The 18,946-nt window shown below is 41.0% G+C and overlaps 2 protein-coding genes across 3 annotated transcripts in view; both read left to right on the forward strand.

Annotated features, from left to right (window-relative positions):
- Positions 1 to 224: 224 nt before the first annotated feature.
- On the forward strand, positions 225 to 2,045 carry LOC6631315 (uncharacterized). 2 transcript variants are annotated; one of them, XM_032440159.2, is made up of 3 exons: positions 225 to 1,277; positions 1,344 to 1,491; positions 1,557 to 2,045. In XM_032440159.2, exons 1-3 carry the CDS (start codon positions 779 to 781, stop codon positions 1,570 to 1,572), a joined length of 663 nt encoding a protein of 220 aa, XP_032296050.1. In that variant the 5' UTR covers positions 225 to 778; the 3' UTR covers positions 1,573 to 2,045. The 2 variants fall into 2 exon arrangements, with proteins under 2 accessions (XP_032296050.1, XP_002055282.2); XM_002055246.4 differs by having other exon boundaries at positions 229 to 1,277; positions 1,585 to 2,038.
- A 6,159-nt stretch (positions 2,046 to 8,204) lies between these two features.
- LOC6632182 (alpha-protein kinase 1) overlaps positions 8,205 to 18,946 on the forward strand; it is a 48,326-nt gene continuing 37,584 nt past the window's right edge. The window contains exon 1 of the mRNA XM_002055244.4: positions 8,205 to 9,063. Within this exon, the coding sequence (XP_002055280.1) occupies positions 8,781 to 9,063 (283 nt within the window). The 5' untranslated portion in view covers positions 8,205 to 8,780. The remainder of the gene's footprint in view (positions 9,064 to 18,946) is intronic.

The raw sequence follows: 18,946 nt of genomic DNA on the forward strand, positions 1-18,946 counted from the left end.
ATCGAAAAGCTAACAATAAATTAAAATAAACTTGAATAATAATAAATATGATAAAAATTAAAATTATAAGTAGTTTTATACTTATAAAAATATACCTTCAATGCGAATTAGTTGATCAAAAACTCAAGCACCTTATTGTCCATTGTAGACACATTTACGAAGAGTTTGGCAATATAAGTGATATTTTCATGTTAAATCTGACACGTGAGACATTCGTATTTTTTACACTTGAATAAATATAATCTTTTTCATTAGAATTGAGAACCCCAACCCTGAGTCGTTACGCAGACTTATGTAAATGCTGTACTCTTACTCAGTTTTTATTTTTAGGCTCGCTTCCAACCCTAGTCAAGTGGCACGGGCTGTGGCAGTTGCCGAGTCGAGTCGAGAGCAAACCCAGACGTATGTCGAGGGTCAAACAAATACGAATTCAAAATGCTCAGCGCTGAACAACATATTGCAAAAGTTATGAGCCGGAAATTAAACGGATGCTGACAATATTCACTGGTCCGGCTGATGGGGCGCATACATATCGTAGACGTGAACGTGAACGAAAACGTGGACGGGAACGTGAACGTGGACGTGAACGTGATGCGTACGTGACATGATGGTAGCCAAAGCCCGCTCAGGCCCAATTAGCTGGCAGCACTGCAATTGAAACAATAACAACTGAATCTCAGTTTATCGGCAACTGTTTTGCTGCCGCTCGTCAATTGCTATTGTTTTATAAAAGCAGTGCGATGCATTTATGCTTAGCTAAACGGCCGGCAGTGGCCGTATGCCGAGCATGGCCGAGGAAAAGCACCGCATGCTCTACCAGGGCCAAGACCCCAGCCAGCCAGTGTTGCGTCCCTTCCCGATAATAGCCCACGTCAGCAACAGCAGCAGCGATAGAGATGCAAGCGTCGATGCTGCAACTGAGCCGCAACAGCCTCCGACCTACGATGACGCCATGGGCACTACGACTAGTCTGCGTGTATCAAAAACTAAAAACCACGCTCCCAGCCATACGAGCTCCACGATGCGGGCGACATGCGACGGGGAAGGTCGTCGTAGGACCTTCTTTGCCGAGCCACTGCATCTGCGCACCCAACTGGATGAGCCGCATCCGCTAGAGGCGCAGCCTGCACAGCCGCTGTCAGCTGAGCACCCCGCCGTTGAGCTACAAGCGGCGCCCACGGACAATGCAAATGTGCAGGCAATGCCACAGCAGCAGCAGCAGCAACAGCAGCAGCAATCTGTGCTGGTGGAACGCGTCCGCATGCCGCAGGTGCGCAGTAAGTAGAATGGCCCGAGTTCCATTTAATACACGGAATCTCATCTGATCTGCTGGCGTTTGGCAGGTTTCTTTGCACTGGCGCCACAGCCGAAACTGGGTGCCAAGGCCTGTGCGATGGTCTGCCCCGCCTGTGGCCAACAGGGACGCACTAGGCTAAGGCGCATGCCGAACACACGCACCCATTGCTGGGCGCTCTGGCTCTGTTCCATTGGGTGAGTGAGATGAGACCCTCGGAAGTGGTTGTGTGCGTGTGTGTGTATGTTCGTATTTGTCATAGCTTAACAATTTGCTGAATGGTATGCCAGGTGGTGCTGCTGCGCCTGTCTGTATCCGTATCTGATGAATAGCTGCCGCACCACGAGCCACTACTGCGCCATATGCAAGACGTTTCTGGGCGCCCACTATCCCAAGGATTGTTGCCACTGAGCCGCTGCCATTGCGTCGCGTTCTAGCTTTACAAACTTACCTATTGTAAATTTCGATTGTTGAAAGTTTGTTTCGAGCAACACAAAACGAAAATAAGTTTACAATATCCTAACGTTTGTAAAAGATATTTCTTACCTTGAGCGAAAGAATATTTGACATTCTTTTAGTTCGTAAATTAATAAACAAATAGGCATCAATTGCATTCCTTAAAACATGTCACGTAAATATTATGAAAATATGTGAGTTCTTTTAGAAATTGCTTGCCGTTACGCTTCTTATGAAAAATAATGTGTTTTAAAACGTTACCCATCTATGCGATTCTCAAAAATTCAAGTAGGGCTCACAGGCTGAATGCTTTATTTACAAGTATAATAATATCTAATAATCGGTATGTTTTAAAATGTATTTATATGCTTAAATGCGTATGTATCTATGTGTGTATATGCATATGTATAGACATACATTTAAGCATATATTTTTTTATAAAACGACACACAGATAAAGTTTACTTTCGACTGCACATTAAAAATAACACATTATTCATGAATATTTATTTATTTTTTTTCATGAATTCAAATAAGGCTCACAGATTTTCATGCATTACTAATAATTGCAGATGCAGAATCGCATGCTTGACCTCCTCAGCACGCTTCTCTCAAAAAGAGCACCCTCAGGATTCTGTGCTGGAACGCGGGCGGCGTTCCAGCCAAAATCCACAAGTTTCAAATCGATATGCAGCTCCAGAAGGTAGATATTGCACTCATGGGCGATCTGGAGACTTATCGCATTCCTGGTTATTCTTCCTACCCCACCCCGCCCAACGACGCGGAGCTAGCGCCGCAATACTCATCCGCAGTGGTATCTCGCACTTTCCCACCGCCCTCCAACGCGAAGCCGACCTGCAATTGGCCTCTGCAATAGTTTGCTGGATACGTCGAGTTTGGGGCCATAAACTGTCAGCCCGGCCTCAGATAGACTGTCAACGACCTCTGTCAGCGTTTCAGCACCCTTGATCCAAAATGCTTACTGGGCGGTGATTGGAACGCACACCACCAGCTTTGGGGGACGAGCCGCAGCAACGCCAGGGGACGTGAGCTCACCGAATTCAAGCACGACGCTCGACTTGAATGTTTAGCCATTGGCGGCCCCACGAAATTCCCACCCCAGGCAGGCCTCAGACCTCAGAATAAACAGGGGTCTCCCACACTGGAGGCTCAGAATTAAAGCTCGCCCTGACCTGAGCCACTGATGATATCTATCAACACCGCTGCCAGATACTACCCAAGGCTGGAAAGGATCATCGACAGGCAAACCAATATCAATGTCTTTCGCCGCAAGCGTAACGATACCATCTACCCAGACATGGATATAGCTTCCGCAGGGATATTGCCGATGGTTTCACCGGACAGGTGCGGACTGCAGCAGCTAAGTGTCCTCCATATATACAAACTCTCGCCGGACCTGATAATTTTACTAAGGGAAAAAGAAACACTAGAATATCCGCCGATAAGGCGAACTGGCTCAGAAAAGCTGGCGAATTGCATCGGGAGCTACAAGCGCTAGTCACTTTGACAACATGCTGATGAGCATGTCGTCCACATAACGTGGAATTCTCGCTGTGGAAGGCGACACGCGGCACTGACCAACTTATGGGGCAGGCACTCCTCAAAAGAAGGAACGGCTCCTGGAGCCGCTCGGAAGCAGACGTTAAAGGGACGTTAAAGCGACGTTAGACTGGAATTTGATCGTAACACTTAGGGCTGCTGACAAAACTGAATCCCGGTCTGCCCTCGCCCTTCATCCTGATCCGATGCTGCTTGGAGGGTCGTTCTTTCAGGGTGAGAGTAAGGGTGGAGCAGTACTTCCTGCAATCTTTTCAAAACCGCCGGATAGCAGGAGCACCATTTTACGTGCCCAACATCGTCCTTTACAGAGATCTAAAGATCGCCTGGGTCGAAGGCTAGAGACACATTCCAATAGGCTCGCACGCATTCTTCAGGGTGCCCGTCCCATCAGGAGATTAAGAAGAAGAACTCTTACCCAGATACTCCACCCCAACTCCGTTCACCCATCCCCAGGGCGACGCGGTCAAAAAACTAATAATTGGGTATGTATATATATATCTATATACATATATGTATGTTCATGTATGTATGTGCGTAGGTATGCATCTTTGTATATATGTATCTACTTATGTATATAGGTATTTATGCAAATACGTGTGTGTATATGGAAATAAAAGTGTGTGGATGTATGGATGTATGTATGTGCCTATGTATGTATGTATGTATGTGTGTATGCAAATATGTATGTATACATGCATGTTTTATTGTACCAAACGAAACTCTAGTTTACTTTCCGATGTAGCGCGAATTAAAAATAAAGGATTTTTAACGATGCCCTACTACTCGATTCTCATAAATTAAAGTAAGGCTTACAGGTTTCCATATTTTTTAGTAAGTGTTCTAATAAAAAGTTCTGGTGTCAATCTAATAAAGGTAATGTGGGTATGCATGCATGCATGCATGCATGTATGCATGTATGCATGCATGTATGTATGTATGCATGTATGTATGTATGCTTGTATGTATGTATGCATGTACATATGTAAATATGTATGTAAATATACATGCATGTATGTTTATATGTATTTATATGGGTATGCATGTTTGTATGTACGTAGTGAATATGTGGATGTGTGCTTGTGCGTATGAGCATACATGCATGCACGTTCATTAACCAAAAGCAATTTTTGTTTCTAATATATATTTATTTGTTAATTTCGAAACAATTAGTTTAACAGGTTAGACCTATATACATATATACACAGAAACATATTTAGAGGTGTTTAATGCAGTTTGTTACCTTTACATATCGATCGACTAGGTCAGTTGGATAGGTCCGCTTCAGTCGCCTTCTTCTTCGCCTCCTAAACCATAAGCAAATAATGTTAGTTTCGACTGTACGGTAAATTAAAAATAACATTTTTAATTACTTTCCGACTACGCGAATCTCATAAATTCAAGTAAGTCTTCCAGCTTCATGCTTTGCAGTCATATAAATTTAATCTCATGCACTCTATGTCTCTATCTCCTTCTTTCTCTTGCTTTGACACAAATCTAATTTCTACTTATTTTCTTCTTTCAGTGATGTGCAATGTAAAGGATGGCACTAAAATTATCGTGCATATGCATGGGAACTTTTGGGTGAGTACAGATTACCATATATATATATATATATATAACTATGTGGACGTAATAAAAATTCATACACATAGTTATGACACAAAATTAAAAAAATATCCTCGTTTCCCTGGTGCCATTGCTGTCACTTTGTCTACAGTGACTGGGCATTGTGTGAGATGACTTACCAAAGCTGCTTACCATTACTGTCATTCACGCCCTTAAAAGTGCACTACAATCCGATGATTACAAAGAGTGGCCCACAAAAAAGCCTCGGTCCAGAGCTGGGATGTGCGATTCGCTTATTGAAACTAATAGGAGTCAAAATTTGTGGCCACCCCCCTGTAAAATCGTCTGGCAGTAAATTGAATTTGGCAGGAAGTGAAGTGCTCAACGCGTTTTCTCATCATTCTCTGCTGCCATGTCAAACAATGCATAGCTTGCCTAAACAAATTGCCTAATCAGCGCTGCGGGACCGAGTCAATTATGTGAGTGGCACTTCCATTGTACACTGTTGAGTTGGACGATGTTGCAAAGTTTTTGCGCCGGCAAATGCACTTAATGCCCCATTGCAAACAAACCGCTTGGCCCCCCTACAGACGATCCTTTTTGCATTGAAAAGGCATTCACTTGCACGTCCAATTAGCTGGGCTCCATTTGCAGCTACTCAATCAAGGACAACCAGTTATTGGGCAACAATTCATATCCGCCTCCAACACTCGCTTCCGGCTGGCAATGCAATTGCCAAAAAAAAAAAAAATGAATTAAAAAAAAAACAAGAAAAAAATACAGTCCATTAGCTCACCGAGTGCCATAGGCATAATTAGAGCTTTAAGCGCATTATGGTTGACCTAACAGTCGGGCCTGGTATGAATGTGGCATGAGCTGCCGATGAAGGCAATCACAGCAAGAATACGCAACGCTTCATATAAGAACTGTATCTGAAAGCGGACCGCAACGGGGACTTCATCATCATAATAATAATATATAATGCGATAACAATGAAAACGAGCTGCCATCAACACGACAAGCAACAGCAACAACAACAACATCGATAACAATAAAAACGAGAGCAGAAACAAAAACAATCGACTGCAACAAAAGCTCAAGAGCTGCGTTTCAGCGTGCGGCAAATAAGTTGGCAACTTTAATTAGATTAACTTGCTGGGCGCACATAAATATCAATAGTACTTCAAGCGCGAGACTCAACAACCAATATTGTTGTTGTAGTTGTTGTAGTTGTTGTTGTAGTCGCTAACAAGCTGCCACACAGATGCGCATACAAATAGGTTGCCCCGTCGCATAACTAAGCTCAACATTTGGCCATGCCAAAAAATAACACAAATATGCTGGCATCTAGCAGTAAGTGGGCGTCACAACCTTAAGAATAGCCTGCACCCATTAAATATGTACTAGTACAGAATCAGTTATAATTGACATGTGCATGTTTAATGAGAAACAATTTTAAAATTCCGGCCTCCTATCAAATACGACATACATAGACAATGATACCCTGTGGATATATGGATTTTAAAACAGGCATTTTATATGATTCGAATGCCAATTTCGTTCTCGTCTAATATAGATAGATTTCGAAAACTTCATTTCTTACAAGCCCCGAAAAATATTTATTTTCTTAGAGATTAAGATATGCTCACCGCTCTGTGATGCAAATAGACAGATGACATATTTAAACCTTTCGAAGCGAATCCTAAATATAGCTTATAAATATTGTCTAATTCCGTACTAATGCATCGGAGTTGCTCAATGCATCGCGCTGAATAGTTATGCGACCATTCATCCTCTCAAATAATTGGATACAGCCACTTAACATTTACTTATCTTAACATATCCGTATGACATTATTTTTTTTTGTTTCAGAAAATATTTTTTTATATATTTTTCAATTATTGCAATCAGAATCTTTGAGTATGAGGTATTTTGCAATATTTAATCATTATTAAACACATTAAGCAGGGCCAGATATATTAAAACATTTAAATTTCTACAGTAGTTTCATAAGTATACTTATATGATGGGGCTTTGATTTTTATCCACCTAAGTAACTTTGGGCTTGTCTTGTCAATAACTTAACTTAAATTAATGAATGAGTTCGAAAATCCTTGAATATAGAGGAAAGGTGTATCTTCATTTTCATTCGATCAACTTAAAGTTAATGTCAAAAGATCAAATCTGGAATGTTGCCGATTACAGAAAACCCATTTAGCAGATATTAATGCAAATTTTAATTTGTTCACGGACTGAGAATATATAGATATATATAAAATGTAGACACAAAAACTTGTTCCGGTCATAGCCAAGTAGTACTCAGATATTTGCATGCCTTAAGCGCTGTTAGAATTAATCTTCGCCTTTTCAAAGAGTGTCCTTAGTTAGCTTTGGGCCAATAGATTGAGATACTTTTGCATCTATATATGCGCGTGTTGTTAATATTCAACTGCTCAGCACTGTGACCACGAAAGATACTGAAACATTTTATATGCTGCAGTAAATAAGCTCACATATATATATATATATATATATATATATATATACTGCTGGCATATTGACATTAGGCGGCGTGCGTGGGCGTCCTTTTTCTCCAAAAATTGTCAATTTTTGGCGGCAAATGTTTGCACAACATATTTACGGATATTTGCGGCGTGTTGATTTGTTGATTATGGCCAGCGATGCGTGAACAGCGGGACGAAGCCAGCGACAGAAGCAGACGTCGAATTAGAGCGTAAGCGGATGCAGATACAAATGTATCTTGAAAAGCAAGCGAATGGCTAATCAAATTAGCAGCCAAACCAATTGCAAATATTTTAATTGCTGTTGACGCGAGGACGACGAACGGAAAATGGAGAAGAGTGCAATAACTTCGAGTAACCGCCGCAGTGGCCGCCAATTGGCAGTGAGTGCTAACGTTAAACGGACGACTGCCAACTGCTGAGGCAGTAGCTGGTTACTGTGAAACTGGTAACTGTTGCGGCCAGGATGTGCAAAAGGACGTCAGTCAAATGGCGAAATGGCCAAATGGCTGACGAAGTCGGCACGTAGCACGGCAAATGAACTGAGGCGCGCTCGTCCTTAGTCCTCCGGCCAGCACAACTCGAGTTCACATAGCGCACCGATATCCATATCGAATTGTCTGCCGTTGAATGGCTTGTATTGGTGCCGGCGCAGGCGCCGTACAAGCCACTGGCGAGGAGACGCTTCATTCACTAAAAAACACACAAACCGTTCGGCTGCGGGACGAATGTTAGTCACGAAATACGCCGAGTGCGAATCCAAAGGCTATATGTTAACTGGCATCGCACTTGGTTGGCTCAATAGCGCCTCGCACGTTGGCCGCGCAACAACACGTCGCGTCTAGTGTTCCCAGCTGCAATTGTGTCCTGGCTCTTGGCCGTCAACGCCGGCGTGCGAATCGCGTCGATTGTGTCGATCCGCAGTCGCTAAGCTCAAGTCGAAGTCAAGTCGTGTCCGATACATATCCAAAGCATATCCATACGCTTCTATACACTCACGCATTATTTTTCTTGTTTTTGTTTGCGTTCTTTTGTTGTGGTCGCAGTTGCCGCTTGATGGCCGCTCGGGTAGTCCAAAGTCAAGTACAGTGAGTGCTGTCTGTGTGCGTACGCAATAGCAACACCAACACCAACACCAACACCACCAACAACACCACCAACAACACCAACATCATCAACAACAACCACAACATCAACAAAAATAATAATATTCACAATCGTAGTCGTTGTCGCTGTTGGCTGCTGCCGCGTTATTTCCGTTTCCGTCTGCCGCTCTTTGCGCTTATCCTGCAATTACTTAAGAGTCTCGGCTGTCGGAGCCGGCAGCCAGAAGACGCTCACCGAGGTGGCAGCGGTAACACCATGCCCGCTCAGACGTTGCCCAAACGGCGGACGCTCCTTCCCTATCCGCTACTGCTGCTGCTGCTTTTATTCGCGGCCAGTCAACCCGCCAAGGCGGCCGGAAATGATGCGATTTCCGCTGCCAGCGGTCGTCGCCATATCCAGTCCGAGGCGCCATTCCTCACGCGGATGAAACGTGACGCCAGGAGCAAGGAGGCCATCACCGATGAGGACGCTGCAGCTGCCTCAATGCAGTCGCAGCAGCAGCCGCAAGAGCCCTTGGATTTTTCAGCCTATGTGAATGGTAAGCAGATCGTAAATAATTTGCAACTTTTAAATGTCTTCGATGCCACAAAATCAAATTTTAGTTTGTTTAACGAGTGCCTCAAAAGAGAATACTCCAAATTACAGTGCATCACTGCTCCAATATGCAACTACAGTTAATAATACTGAGAAATATAAATAAAAATGAAAAACTGTTTTGCATGCACGTAAGCAAACTGAATAAGTTGTAAATCATTTAATTAACTCCATCATACTGCTGTTGGTCGGTCTCCCTGGTATATTGCCCACTTAGCTGTAATAAATCATTCATTAGCAAAGGTTCAAAATATTTTGCTAAAAACAAAAACATTTTCGTATTTAGCCATCACATTTTCATATAACTTTAGTACTCACTTATTTTACAAATCGACACTCATTCTCATTTGATAAATTAAATGCCCTTTGTAGCCATTTAGAGTGTAATATGATTTTGTCATGAATTGTGTAACGCTTAGAAGGAGACTTTTCCGACCCTATAATGAACATTCTTGATCAGTTTAAGCAGTCGAGTCTGTTTATCTGTTGCTATACAAGTCCAACCAATCGCTAATACTTAAAGCTATTACCATGAAACCTTGCACAGTTCCATCTTTTTGTTGGAGACTGCAAATATTTCGAATGTGTGTCCGGATCAAACGAGTATATCATATAGCTGCAATACAAACTAAAAATTATTCGCTCGAAAATTATGTTCTTATCTGAGCCACCTTTTTTGTTGTTCTTGAAAAGAATTTCAGGGTTTCGGCATATGAGCTTCACATTACTCCTCACATATGCTGAGAACTGTAAGCAAGAGTATTTAATGTTCGGCTTGCAAGAGATAGCTATTGTTTCTCGTTTGAATTATTATTCATAAACATGCATTATGCATTTTTACACATCAAAATAATAATTAGTTAAAACATGCCTTCTCTACTACGCCGAAAATAAAACACTCTTAATAGCTTGGAAATTATTTTGTGTCCATAGATGCCATAATTTATGGTTACATGTTTTATGACAAAGTTGAAATACTCTCTGAAGGGCAAAGATGCCTCAGTCTATACCATTTGTCCAATTATCACATTTTCTGTTCCCTAAACTTTAATGTTTTCCTAACACAGTACAGCTTTTACTTAAAGACAAATATTATGGTCCTAATCGAAAGCTATATATTCGTTTTAAGTTTTGTGTCCTTGTCTTCTGACTCGCCGATCGTAGCGTTCGCACTAACGTGAACGAGCCGATCTGTTCGGACTGCAATTACGTATCGGGTAGCATATAAGTTAGAAAGTCTATTTTCTGTTTTAAATACTTACTGTGCAAAATGATCAAGGCTATATATACGATATATCGAACAGAATTATTCAATTCAATTATATGGTCATATGATTACATTAATCAACTGGTTGGGTTCCAATCTTCCACAAAAGTTGCCCTTATATTCTTAAACCAAAATCATTAATCTAATTTTTAAGAATGACTCAATTCTACTGAGCTGCGGATCATTTTTCCATGCAGTTTAATATGTTTTCGTAATACTTGTAAAAAACATATCTCAATCACAGCTCCTACAGTCTTTCATACGGTTTTCTCATCTTGCTTTATAAATGAAACAGTCAACTAATATTGAATGAAGCGCAGGGTTCAATAAACGCTGCCAACGTTTCATAAGCTAATCCAGTTTTGTTATATGCGATTAGACAGACAGTTATTATTATATATATATACCTTTTTTTTCACTGTACATGATTGCATATGGCTTGCCATTCTGTCCATCATATGTTTGCATTTTAAATGGCAGCCAATTGTTTTATGTCAAATTGCAATTTAAATATGGTTAGCTGTGATCCTAATGTGTTTGTGTTTGGATACAGAAATGTGTGCTTAGTGCTTTACAGTTTAACGAAAGTCACACAAGCACATAGATATATACACTCACGTAGCATAAGTATGTATGTTGGGCAGAACGCAGGCAATTTATTTATTTATAACACTTGTAACTGTGAAATGTAATTTTGTCGAAATCACAAAATGCCATACACTAACGAACACAAAACTACACACGCACACACGCACAGATATTCAAACAGTTGGCATTGGTATTACTCATACGCCCTGTTGCCGACTCAACCGCACTTTGCGCCCATTTGTATGCTATAAATTTTTAGCATGTCAATATGCTTAGTAGTTTAACTGGCCCGCCTATCCGTTTCCCCCCGCCACTGCATGCTTTTTGAATACACACACACATTGGGCTCAGCTTGTTTAAAAGCAATTAAATTTGAAAGCACTTCATACACATATATTCACGCACACACATTCACACATAGAGATAGAGAGCAAGGGACAGACACAGCTGAACACTTCTATGTTATGCAAAATTGATAATAATACAATAATTGCACTTGCAGCTGTCATTGCAACATTTGAGTGCCTGTCACTTGTGGCATGATAACAAAAACAACAGCCACAACAACTGTAACACTGATCAAATACAGCAAAGCTGAATAATCCCTTTTATATGAATATATTTACTTGTTCTTTAAAATAAAATAATAAAATTTGTTAATATTTTACTAGTCCCAAAATTATCAAATAATTTGCATTCATTTACTCAAAGGATTCGTTTGTTTTTAATCCGGATAATCGAATCTAGTCAACTTTTCCTTTGGCTTCTCATACGCATTGGCCCATGCCCTGAGGCAAGGCCTTAACTATATTTACACAGTCTGGAAAAGTGTTCTCAGCTGAGTTTTCGTCTGAGTTGGGTCCAAGTAAACACCAGTCTAAGTGGCTCAGATGAGAAGCTCAGACAGAATGGAATCTTTTCTATTTGGTCTAGGCCCTCAGCTGAGCTGTCATTTAATAGGTCTGCCAGATTTCAATATGCTGGCGTTGTCGTTTATTCCAATTCGTGTCAGTCTTATTCGATATCTTCTACCCCTTCTTGGATTTGTCGTAAAACTTTTTTTTAAGTTTTTGTCAATTATATTTCTCTCTCGTGTGTAGAAACCGAATTGAGCTGCTCAGCTAATTCAGCCCGTATTTAAAGACTCTCTAGGGCTACGAACCCAAAAGGTTCGTTTACTGGTTGAATCCAAGGATTCAAGAAGTTGAAGAAGTTACTTAGTTAACCTCTTACATTCATATTTATATACTGGAAATAATGCAAGTCTTAAAAATTCGCCTATAGAGATTGTGAGTTATATTTATCTATTCGGCAGGATTTTGAAGAAGTTATTATTTTGAAGAGAACCAAAAAAAAAAGGTTCGATTCGGGAATCAATTTAATTTAACTAGTTGAATAGTAAAAATAAAATTTCTTTTATTTTATATTTGCTTAATTCAAAATGAACATAATTATAAATGAAATATTTTCATTATTTTAATTTAAACGAGAAACCTTTCAGCTTTTAAGAAATACACATAACAAGGTAAATAATATACTTGTTGCATAGGCTGCTTTAAAAAAGTTCAACAATAATTCAGCTATTGTTGTTGTTGTTGTTGTTGTTGTTGTTGTTGCTGTCGTTCTTGTTGGCAATGTCACCTCTTGGTCAGAGCTGCATCCGCTTGCCATAAATTATGTGCGCACATACAATCGCGATATGGCTGGGGATATGGGATCGTATGCATTTGTAGGGTCACGCGATTGCATTGCTTGTTTGTATTTACACTCAGGTGTGTATTGTGTGTGCTGGTGTGTATGACTGCTGCTGCTGCTGCTGGCGCACTTGCTTGTGTGTGCGTGGCGCCGCTTTGCTTATTCATAAGCCGCGACAGGCCATGTTGACACCTACACCTATACACACACAGCTACAACTACACAAGCGCACGCACACACACATGCACACTCAAACAGCCAGCAGCAAGGGTATCCAAAATTGCCATCTCGAAGGCTGCTAAGAAACTTATAAATGTTGACTAAAGTTAATCCCAAGCAAATTGAGCATGAATCCTAGACAACACAAGATTTGTGTACATATGTTGTCAAAGGCGCAAATAATCTAGGCTAAAAGTCTTTGACTGTCTTCGCCTGTTATAAACTTGTTGTCCTTACCTTGAGTTATGCAACACTGAATGCCATTTAAAATTTGTAAAATTGAATTAGGCAACATCTTATAACAATTTTCAAAATTAACCACACAATACGAAAATTTTCAGCTCCCCAGGCCAAACTTTGTGTGCAACCCTCGCACACACACACACACACACGCACGCACGCACACACGAACACATATTTGAACCTGGCCATAAGCTAAATGCTAGCCATATTGTTGTTGTTGTTGCTGTTTCCGTTGATGTTATGTTGGCTTTTCTCTTTTGCCGCTTTATTTGTTTGCTGTTTTAACCGCCATCGCCCTCTCGTGGTAGCTTCTCTTTCTCTTTCGCTTTGTTACCTCTGCGCCCCCTGGCCTATACTCGTGCTGCTCCGCTTGGCGTATCCGTAACAGTGTTTGCTCCACTGCAACTGTTTTTGTTGTCGTCCTTAAGCAGATAATCAAAAGTAAATAAAAACATTTTTCATTGTCTGCGCTCGCAAAAATGTTTCCGCGATAAAATCACAGCTACATAGTAAATAGATTTTTGTGAGACACTGTCAATTGTTAATGTCCATGCTGGCATTAGCCCAACCAGCACCCTGATCCCTGCTTTCGCCCCGCAGCTTGGAAAAGTGTCGCCTTAAGTATAAACATTAAAAATTAACCACTAAAACAAAATGCGCCCCGGAGACAATTTATGAGAATTTTATTTCCGAATCGAATCAAGAAAAACACATTAATCTACTTAAATAATCAACGCGTTCTCTTCTTCATCCAGTTCCACCCCAAATATGCCTACTTCATTATACGTGTGTGTGTGTGTGTGTGTGTGTAAAAGTATTGAGCGCCTGTCCTTCAATCAGTCAGACGGGAGCGGGACTGCTGTAATTATCCACATGATTATTAAGCTTACTTCTCAGGTTGGCAGCAGCAGCTGAACACTTAATTAACTTGCAAGCAAATTTGATTGAGCCAATTAGGCATATAATGGCATTAAAAACGAGACAGACAAACAGATAAACAGACAGGCCGGCGCCCTGACAGACAGGCTGACAATAAAAATCCGCACACTGTTCAAATAGCATCACTTCGGATCTTTAAGCGCATAAGTATTGCAGAAACGGAAAGAAGCTTTATTTGCATTGCTTATATACGCTATTTGCATAACCTGACTCATTGAAAATGGGTGAGAAAATGAGTTTTGTGCAAATGTATGAAGCAGGCAGACAGATAGTTCTTGAAGCCACAAAATATATATTCGCTTGATCAACAGACGAGTCGACCAAATCCTTTGTCAGTATATTTTAACGCGTCGCTCTCAGAGTGAGTGTACGTGATCGATCAAATCATCGATAGCTTGATCACTTTCTTTCACATCGTTAAATATCGAGAACAACTCCCTACTTTTTACCATATCTCGATGCGTGAAAGAGCTGGAGACTCCAAATTTGATACATTACCTCTCGTATACTCAACACAGATCCAGAATATTCCACTTGATCGGATACCCCTCCCGACCCCCTGAAATTTGTCTTCAAAAATCATTCTTAAAGGTATAGGTATATAAACGCCAAAGTTACGCTTTTTCGCATGGTGCTGGGATAGGTAAAGAAGGAGCACATACACAGCGCAAACCTTGTATTTTTCTACTTCTACTTAGGTTTCAATAATGATGTAGTTTCAATAGTAATGCCTCTCCTAATGGGCATTGATAATATAAAGCAGCTTAAAGATATATTCAACATTTTCCACAATGCGGCATTTGATACAATAACAAGCCGCATCATGCATAGACTTTAATATGCTTTAAATGGGATTAGAAAATGTATACGTGTTTGTCGGGTATTTAACCAGACGACACCTGATCCATTTCTATGAATTTCCAACATAAATCGTTTCTTTTGTCATTTGCTTTTTTTAATTGGACGGAAACCCGAAGCCTTTGCATTTATTTGTAACAAAAACAAAATTTTCTAATCCTCTTCGCTGTATGTTTTGCTATCGTCTGTGGCCTTTAAATTTATATGCCAAAAGCTCAACTCATGTGTGGTACTGTCTAATCAACCATTCAGCTTAAGTTGACATTCAGCTAGACATATACACAGATACGTGCATATATATGGTAAATGAAGCAATGTTCTTGTCTGTGTGTCTGTCCAGCTGCCTTGTAATTATTCATCATATTGAGTAGCTATGCCCGTTGCTAGCATTTAATTAGCAAATGCATTTTGGCCAAAACACATGCCTGTGGGTATGGCCAAAGTGTAAATCAAAGGCCTGGCAACGAAATGATGTGCGTGCCACGCCTATTCAATGCAGATGGCCCCCATTGTTAGCTGCCCCTTTTCTGACAGCGCAAATTGCAGGAGCCAGCTGAACGGCAAATTTATTTTTATTCGCTAACATTTGCGCGTTTTTATGGGGGGAGCGGTAGTGTGAGAGAGAGCGGGAGAGAGAGAGAGAAAGGAAGGGAGAAAGAGAAAGAAAGACAGGAACAGAACACAGATAGAAAGAGTGCGAAAATTGAGCGTGCCAAAGTGCGTTGGCTGAGGTCCTAGCCCTGCCCTAGTCAGTCGAGCCATTAAGGATGTCCGCATCCTTGGCTTACCACCAAGTGGGTGGCCATCGGTTTTATCACCATCGGAGCGCCTGAAGCTTAACCAGGTTTAAAGGCACGCAAAGTGCAGCAGCAGCAAAAGACAATGGCAGGGCTTCCTCTAAGTGCTGGCCATACCCGAAACAATTTGGCGCCACGTTGCGTATGATTAATATAAATTGTTTCACCCCACATTGATACGATAACGAAAAGCTAACGGCACTTGGCCCGCATGACGTTAAAAACAAGAAAGAAGAGTTATGTTGGGCATGTCGAATATTAAATACCCTTTCGCCTGTCATATGACAACTCAATTTTGGATTGTTCGATTGTTCCTATTTGCGCTATTTGATGGTTCTCGAGAAGGTTAATAGAGGAGGTTAAATAATGGAAGACTAAATACTCTGTAGAAAAATGGAATGCTTTATAAAAATCAGTTGGGAATAAACTCTAAATTTTAGAAAATCATTTCAGAATTAAAAATTCGCATATTTTTAGCAATTTATATATATTTTTAAGCAATGCATTTTTGTAATACGAACCTTAAATATGACATTTTTGAAAATATTTGCATTATTTTGAGATATTTTACATTTAATGAATAATTTCATATACAATACAAGATACAATTTGGCAGATCTGTAGGGACAAAAGTAAAGCTCGTAGCTGCTATAGAGATATATATACTATACTCCGATGTTGATGACATTTTGTTTATATCTTAGGAACATAGTAAAATGTTTTCGTCAAGATTCCTTAAAGATACCTTTAAATATGAAACAGTTCTCGGAAGAACTTATTTTTTGAAAGATTGTTACTATGGCAGAGACAATTGGCAAATGGCATAACAATTGATGATGCAGTCGAGAATTTTGAACGCAGCTGTGTTATTGCAATTTACAAGGGTCATCAATTTATCATCTGTTTGTAATTGAACGCTAAGTGCTGCATCAATTTCTAGATAGCATTCAACTTGTGAGTGTCTGGCGTTAAGAGTTCTCCAACTGCATTTTATCAAAAGCTGCATTTGCCGCAGGCCATCTTCACTATGCCTTAAAGCGCTACACTTAACATTTTGTGGACCAAAAAGGTAAAACGCATACACAGCTCTTGCCGATGGCTCCGCAACTGCTCCACTAGCTTTTCCTGGGTGGGACTCTGCCGCTGGCAGATGGCATGGCGCAAAGTGTCACATTACGGAAAGTGCGACAAGGCAAACGCCGGGAGGATGAGACGCTGAGAGTACGGGATGACGGGACGATGAGAGGACATCCTATGCCGCAGGGGCAACATCAGCAGCAGCAGCAGCAGCACTGCCATCAGAGTTTCAGCCACGCACTTGGCTCAACTTGGCGGGATATCATTTGCGGTTTGCATGTGGCACCAACAGCAGCAGCAGCAGCAGCAGCAGCAACAGCAGAAGCAGAAGCAGCAGCAACAATAACAACATCAAGTGACGGCATTTTTCGTTTAGTATTGTTGGCAAAAAGCGAAAATTGCATAAAAATCGCACTTAAAAAAAAGAAATGCTGCAGTCTGCAATGAAAACGAAACTTCAAAAATCGCGAGCTATTTGAGGCGGAGCGAGGCGGGGCACTGCTGCCAAAATTGGCCATTGTTGCAGCAGCTTGTGTAAATTTTATGCGCTGGCTCTTTATTTTTGTTAAGCTCACCCAAAACTCTCCTCTCAACGGGCTGCACTGTTTGGGCGGGATAGCACAACATTTTGATGTACGTCGACAACTCTGGGCGCACAACTGGGCAGCACACCTGGACGCAGGCGTCTGTCCATTGTCAGGAAGCCAAATTTAACCCAATTCTGAGTGCAGTCAACTCCGTGGGGCAGCTGAAGCCAGAAGCCAGAAGCTAAAGACTTTGGCTCCAACATTGCCAACGGCGTGTTGACTAGAATAAGGCTTTGGCAGCCTGGGCTCTTTCATAACTTATGATCGTTGTCTCAGCGGATTGACTGCCGGATGTTCGCTTCCTTGGCTTAAATTGAAAACTTTATGAAGCGACAGCAACTTCTACAACAGCGAATGTTTGATAAATATGACAGCTCACTGAGAAAGACGCTTGTGAACTAGCGAACCTTTTAAATAGACAGGCAGGCATTCGTTTGTCTATCTGCCAGACATAGCTTAAACGTTGTTAAATATTTTATTGAAAAATAGCTGAGTCGATCGACCCTTCTGTTGGTCTGTATGAAAACTAAAGACATACAATTTTAAATATATTTTCTTATACAATGCGTAGAACGAGTTTATCATTTTCTTTCGATATTTTTTCCCCTTCTGATAACATTCTGTAAATGGGATACATTTTTATTATGTCAAACACTCTTGACTAGATATTAGGTGCAAGGTATACAAGTAATGTACTATAAATTCGTTTGATTAATATAATGATAAGCATTAAAGCTGTATTTAATACGGTCCTTTAACTGTGCTCCGAAAATTCCACATCATTATCGGAACTCAATGACGTGATAAAGTGGCAGCATTTACTGACTTTATTTTTGTTTTCACATTTTTTTATGGCTAACGCCAAAGTAAGTGGGAAGGTGGCAAGGGAGGCGTGGCAAAAAGTTTGCCAAACGAGCAAATAATCAAGCGAAACCGGAAAAAAATCGAAATAAAACTCAAAAATCAAATGACATAAAAAAGCAAAGGCCCACAGCAAGAGGCAAAAGAAAAGCTCGCAACCGAAACATGAACAAATCGCGCAACTGGGCGCAACGTTCTGAAACAATAAAATAAATTAACCTTGAAGTTCGATGTGGAAAATGTACTCCTGTTGCCAAAAGTCGCGCCCCCCAGTCATTGTTGGAGTTGCTATGCAAAAAGAAGCACAAACAAAACATAAGCGCAAAGTTCATAAAATTCCAAAGAGACTTCGTCGCTTGGCTGGCCACACACAGACGAAAGAGTTTGCGGTGCCCCCAACATGAATGCCGCCAATGCCAAAACCGTCTATACTCTACTGCCGCCCACATCTTGCGGCCCGATTAGGCAGACAATACGAATTTCTGAGCGCGGGCAGGTGATTGTGGCCCAGAGAGCAGGATATTCTTTGTGCCAAAAACTCGGCCTTGAATGTTGAATGCCCATCAATTTGAGCCCCGACGGCAGATCCCAGTAAAAGCACACACATAATTACTCATAATGGGATATGGTCCTGCAATATTTATGGGACTGCCGAACAGTTCACACCGAAAACCCAACAACAAACGGCAATCGAAA

Source organism: Drosophila virilis, chromosome X (assembly GCF_030788295.1).
Source record: "Drosophila virilis strain 15010-1051.87 chromosome X, Dvir_AGI_RSII-ME, whole genome shotgun sequence".
NCBI lineage: Eukaryota > Metazoa > Arthropoda > Insecta > Diptera > Drosophilidae > Drosophila > Drosophila virilis.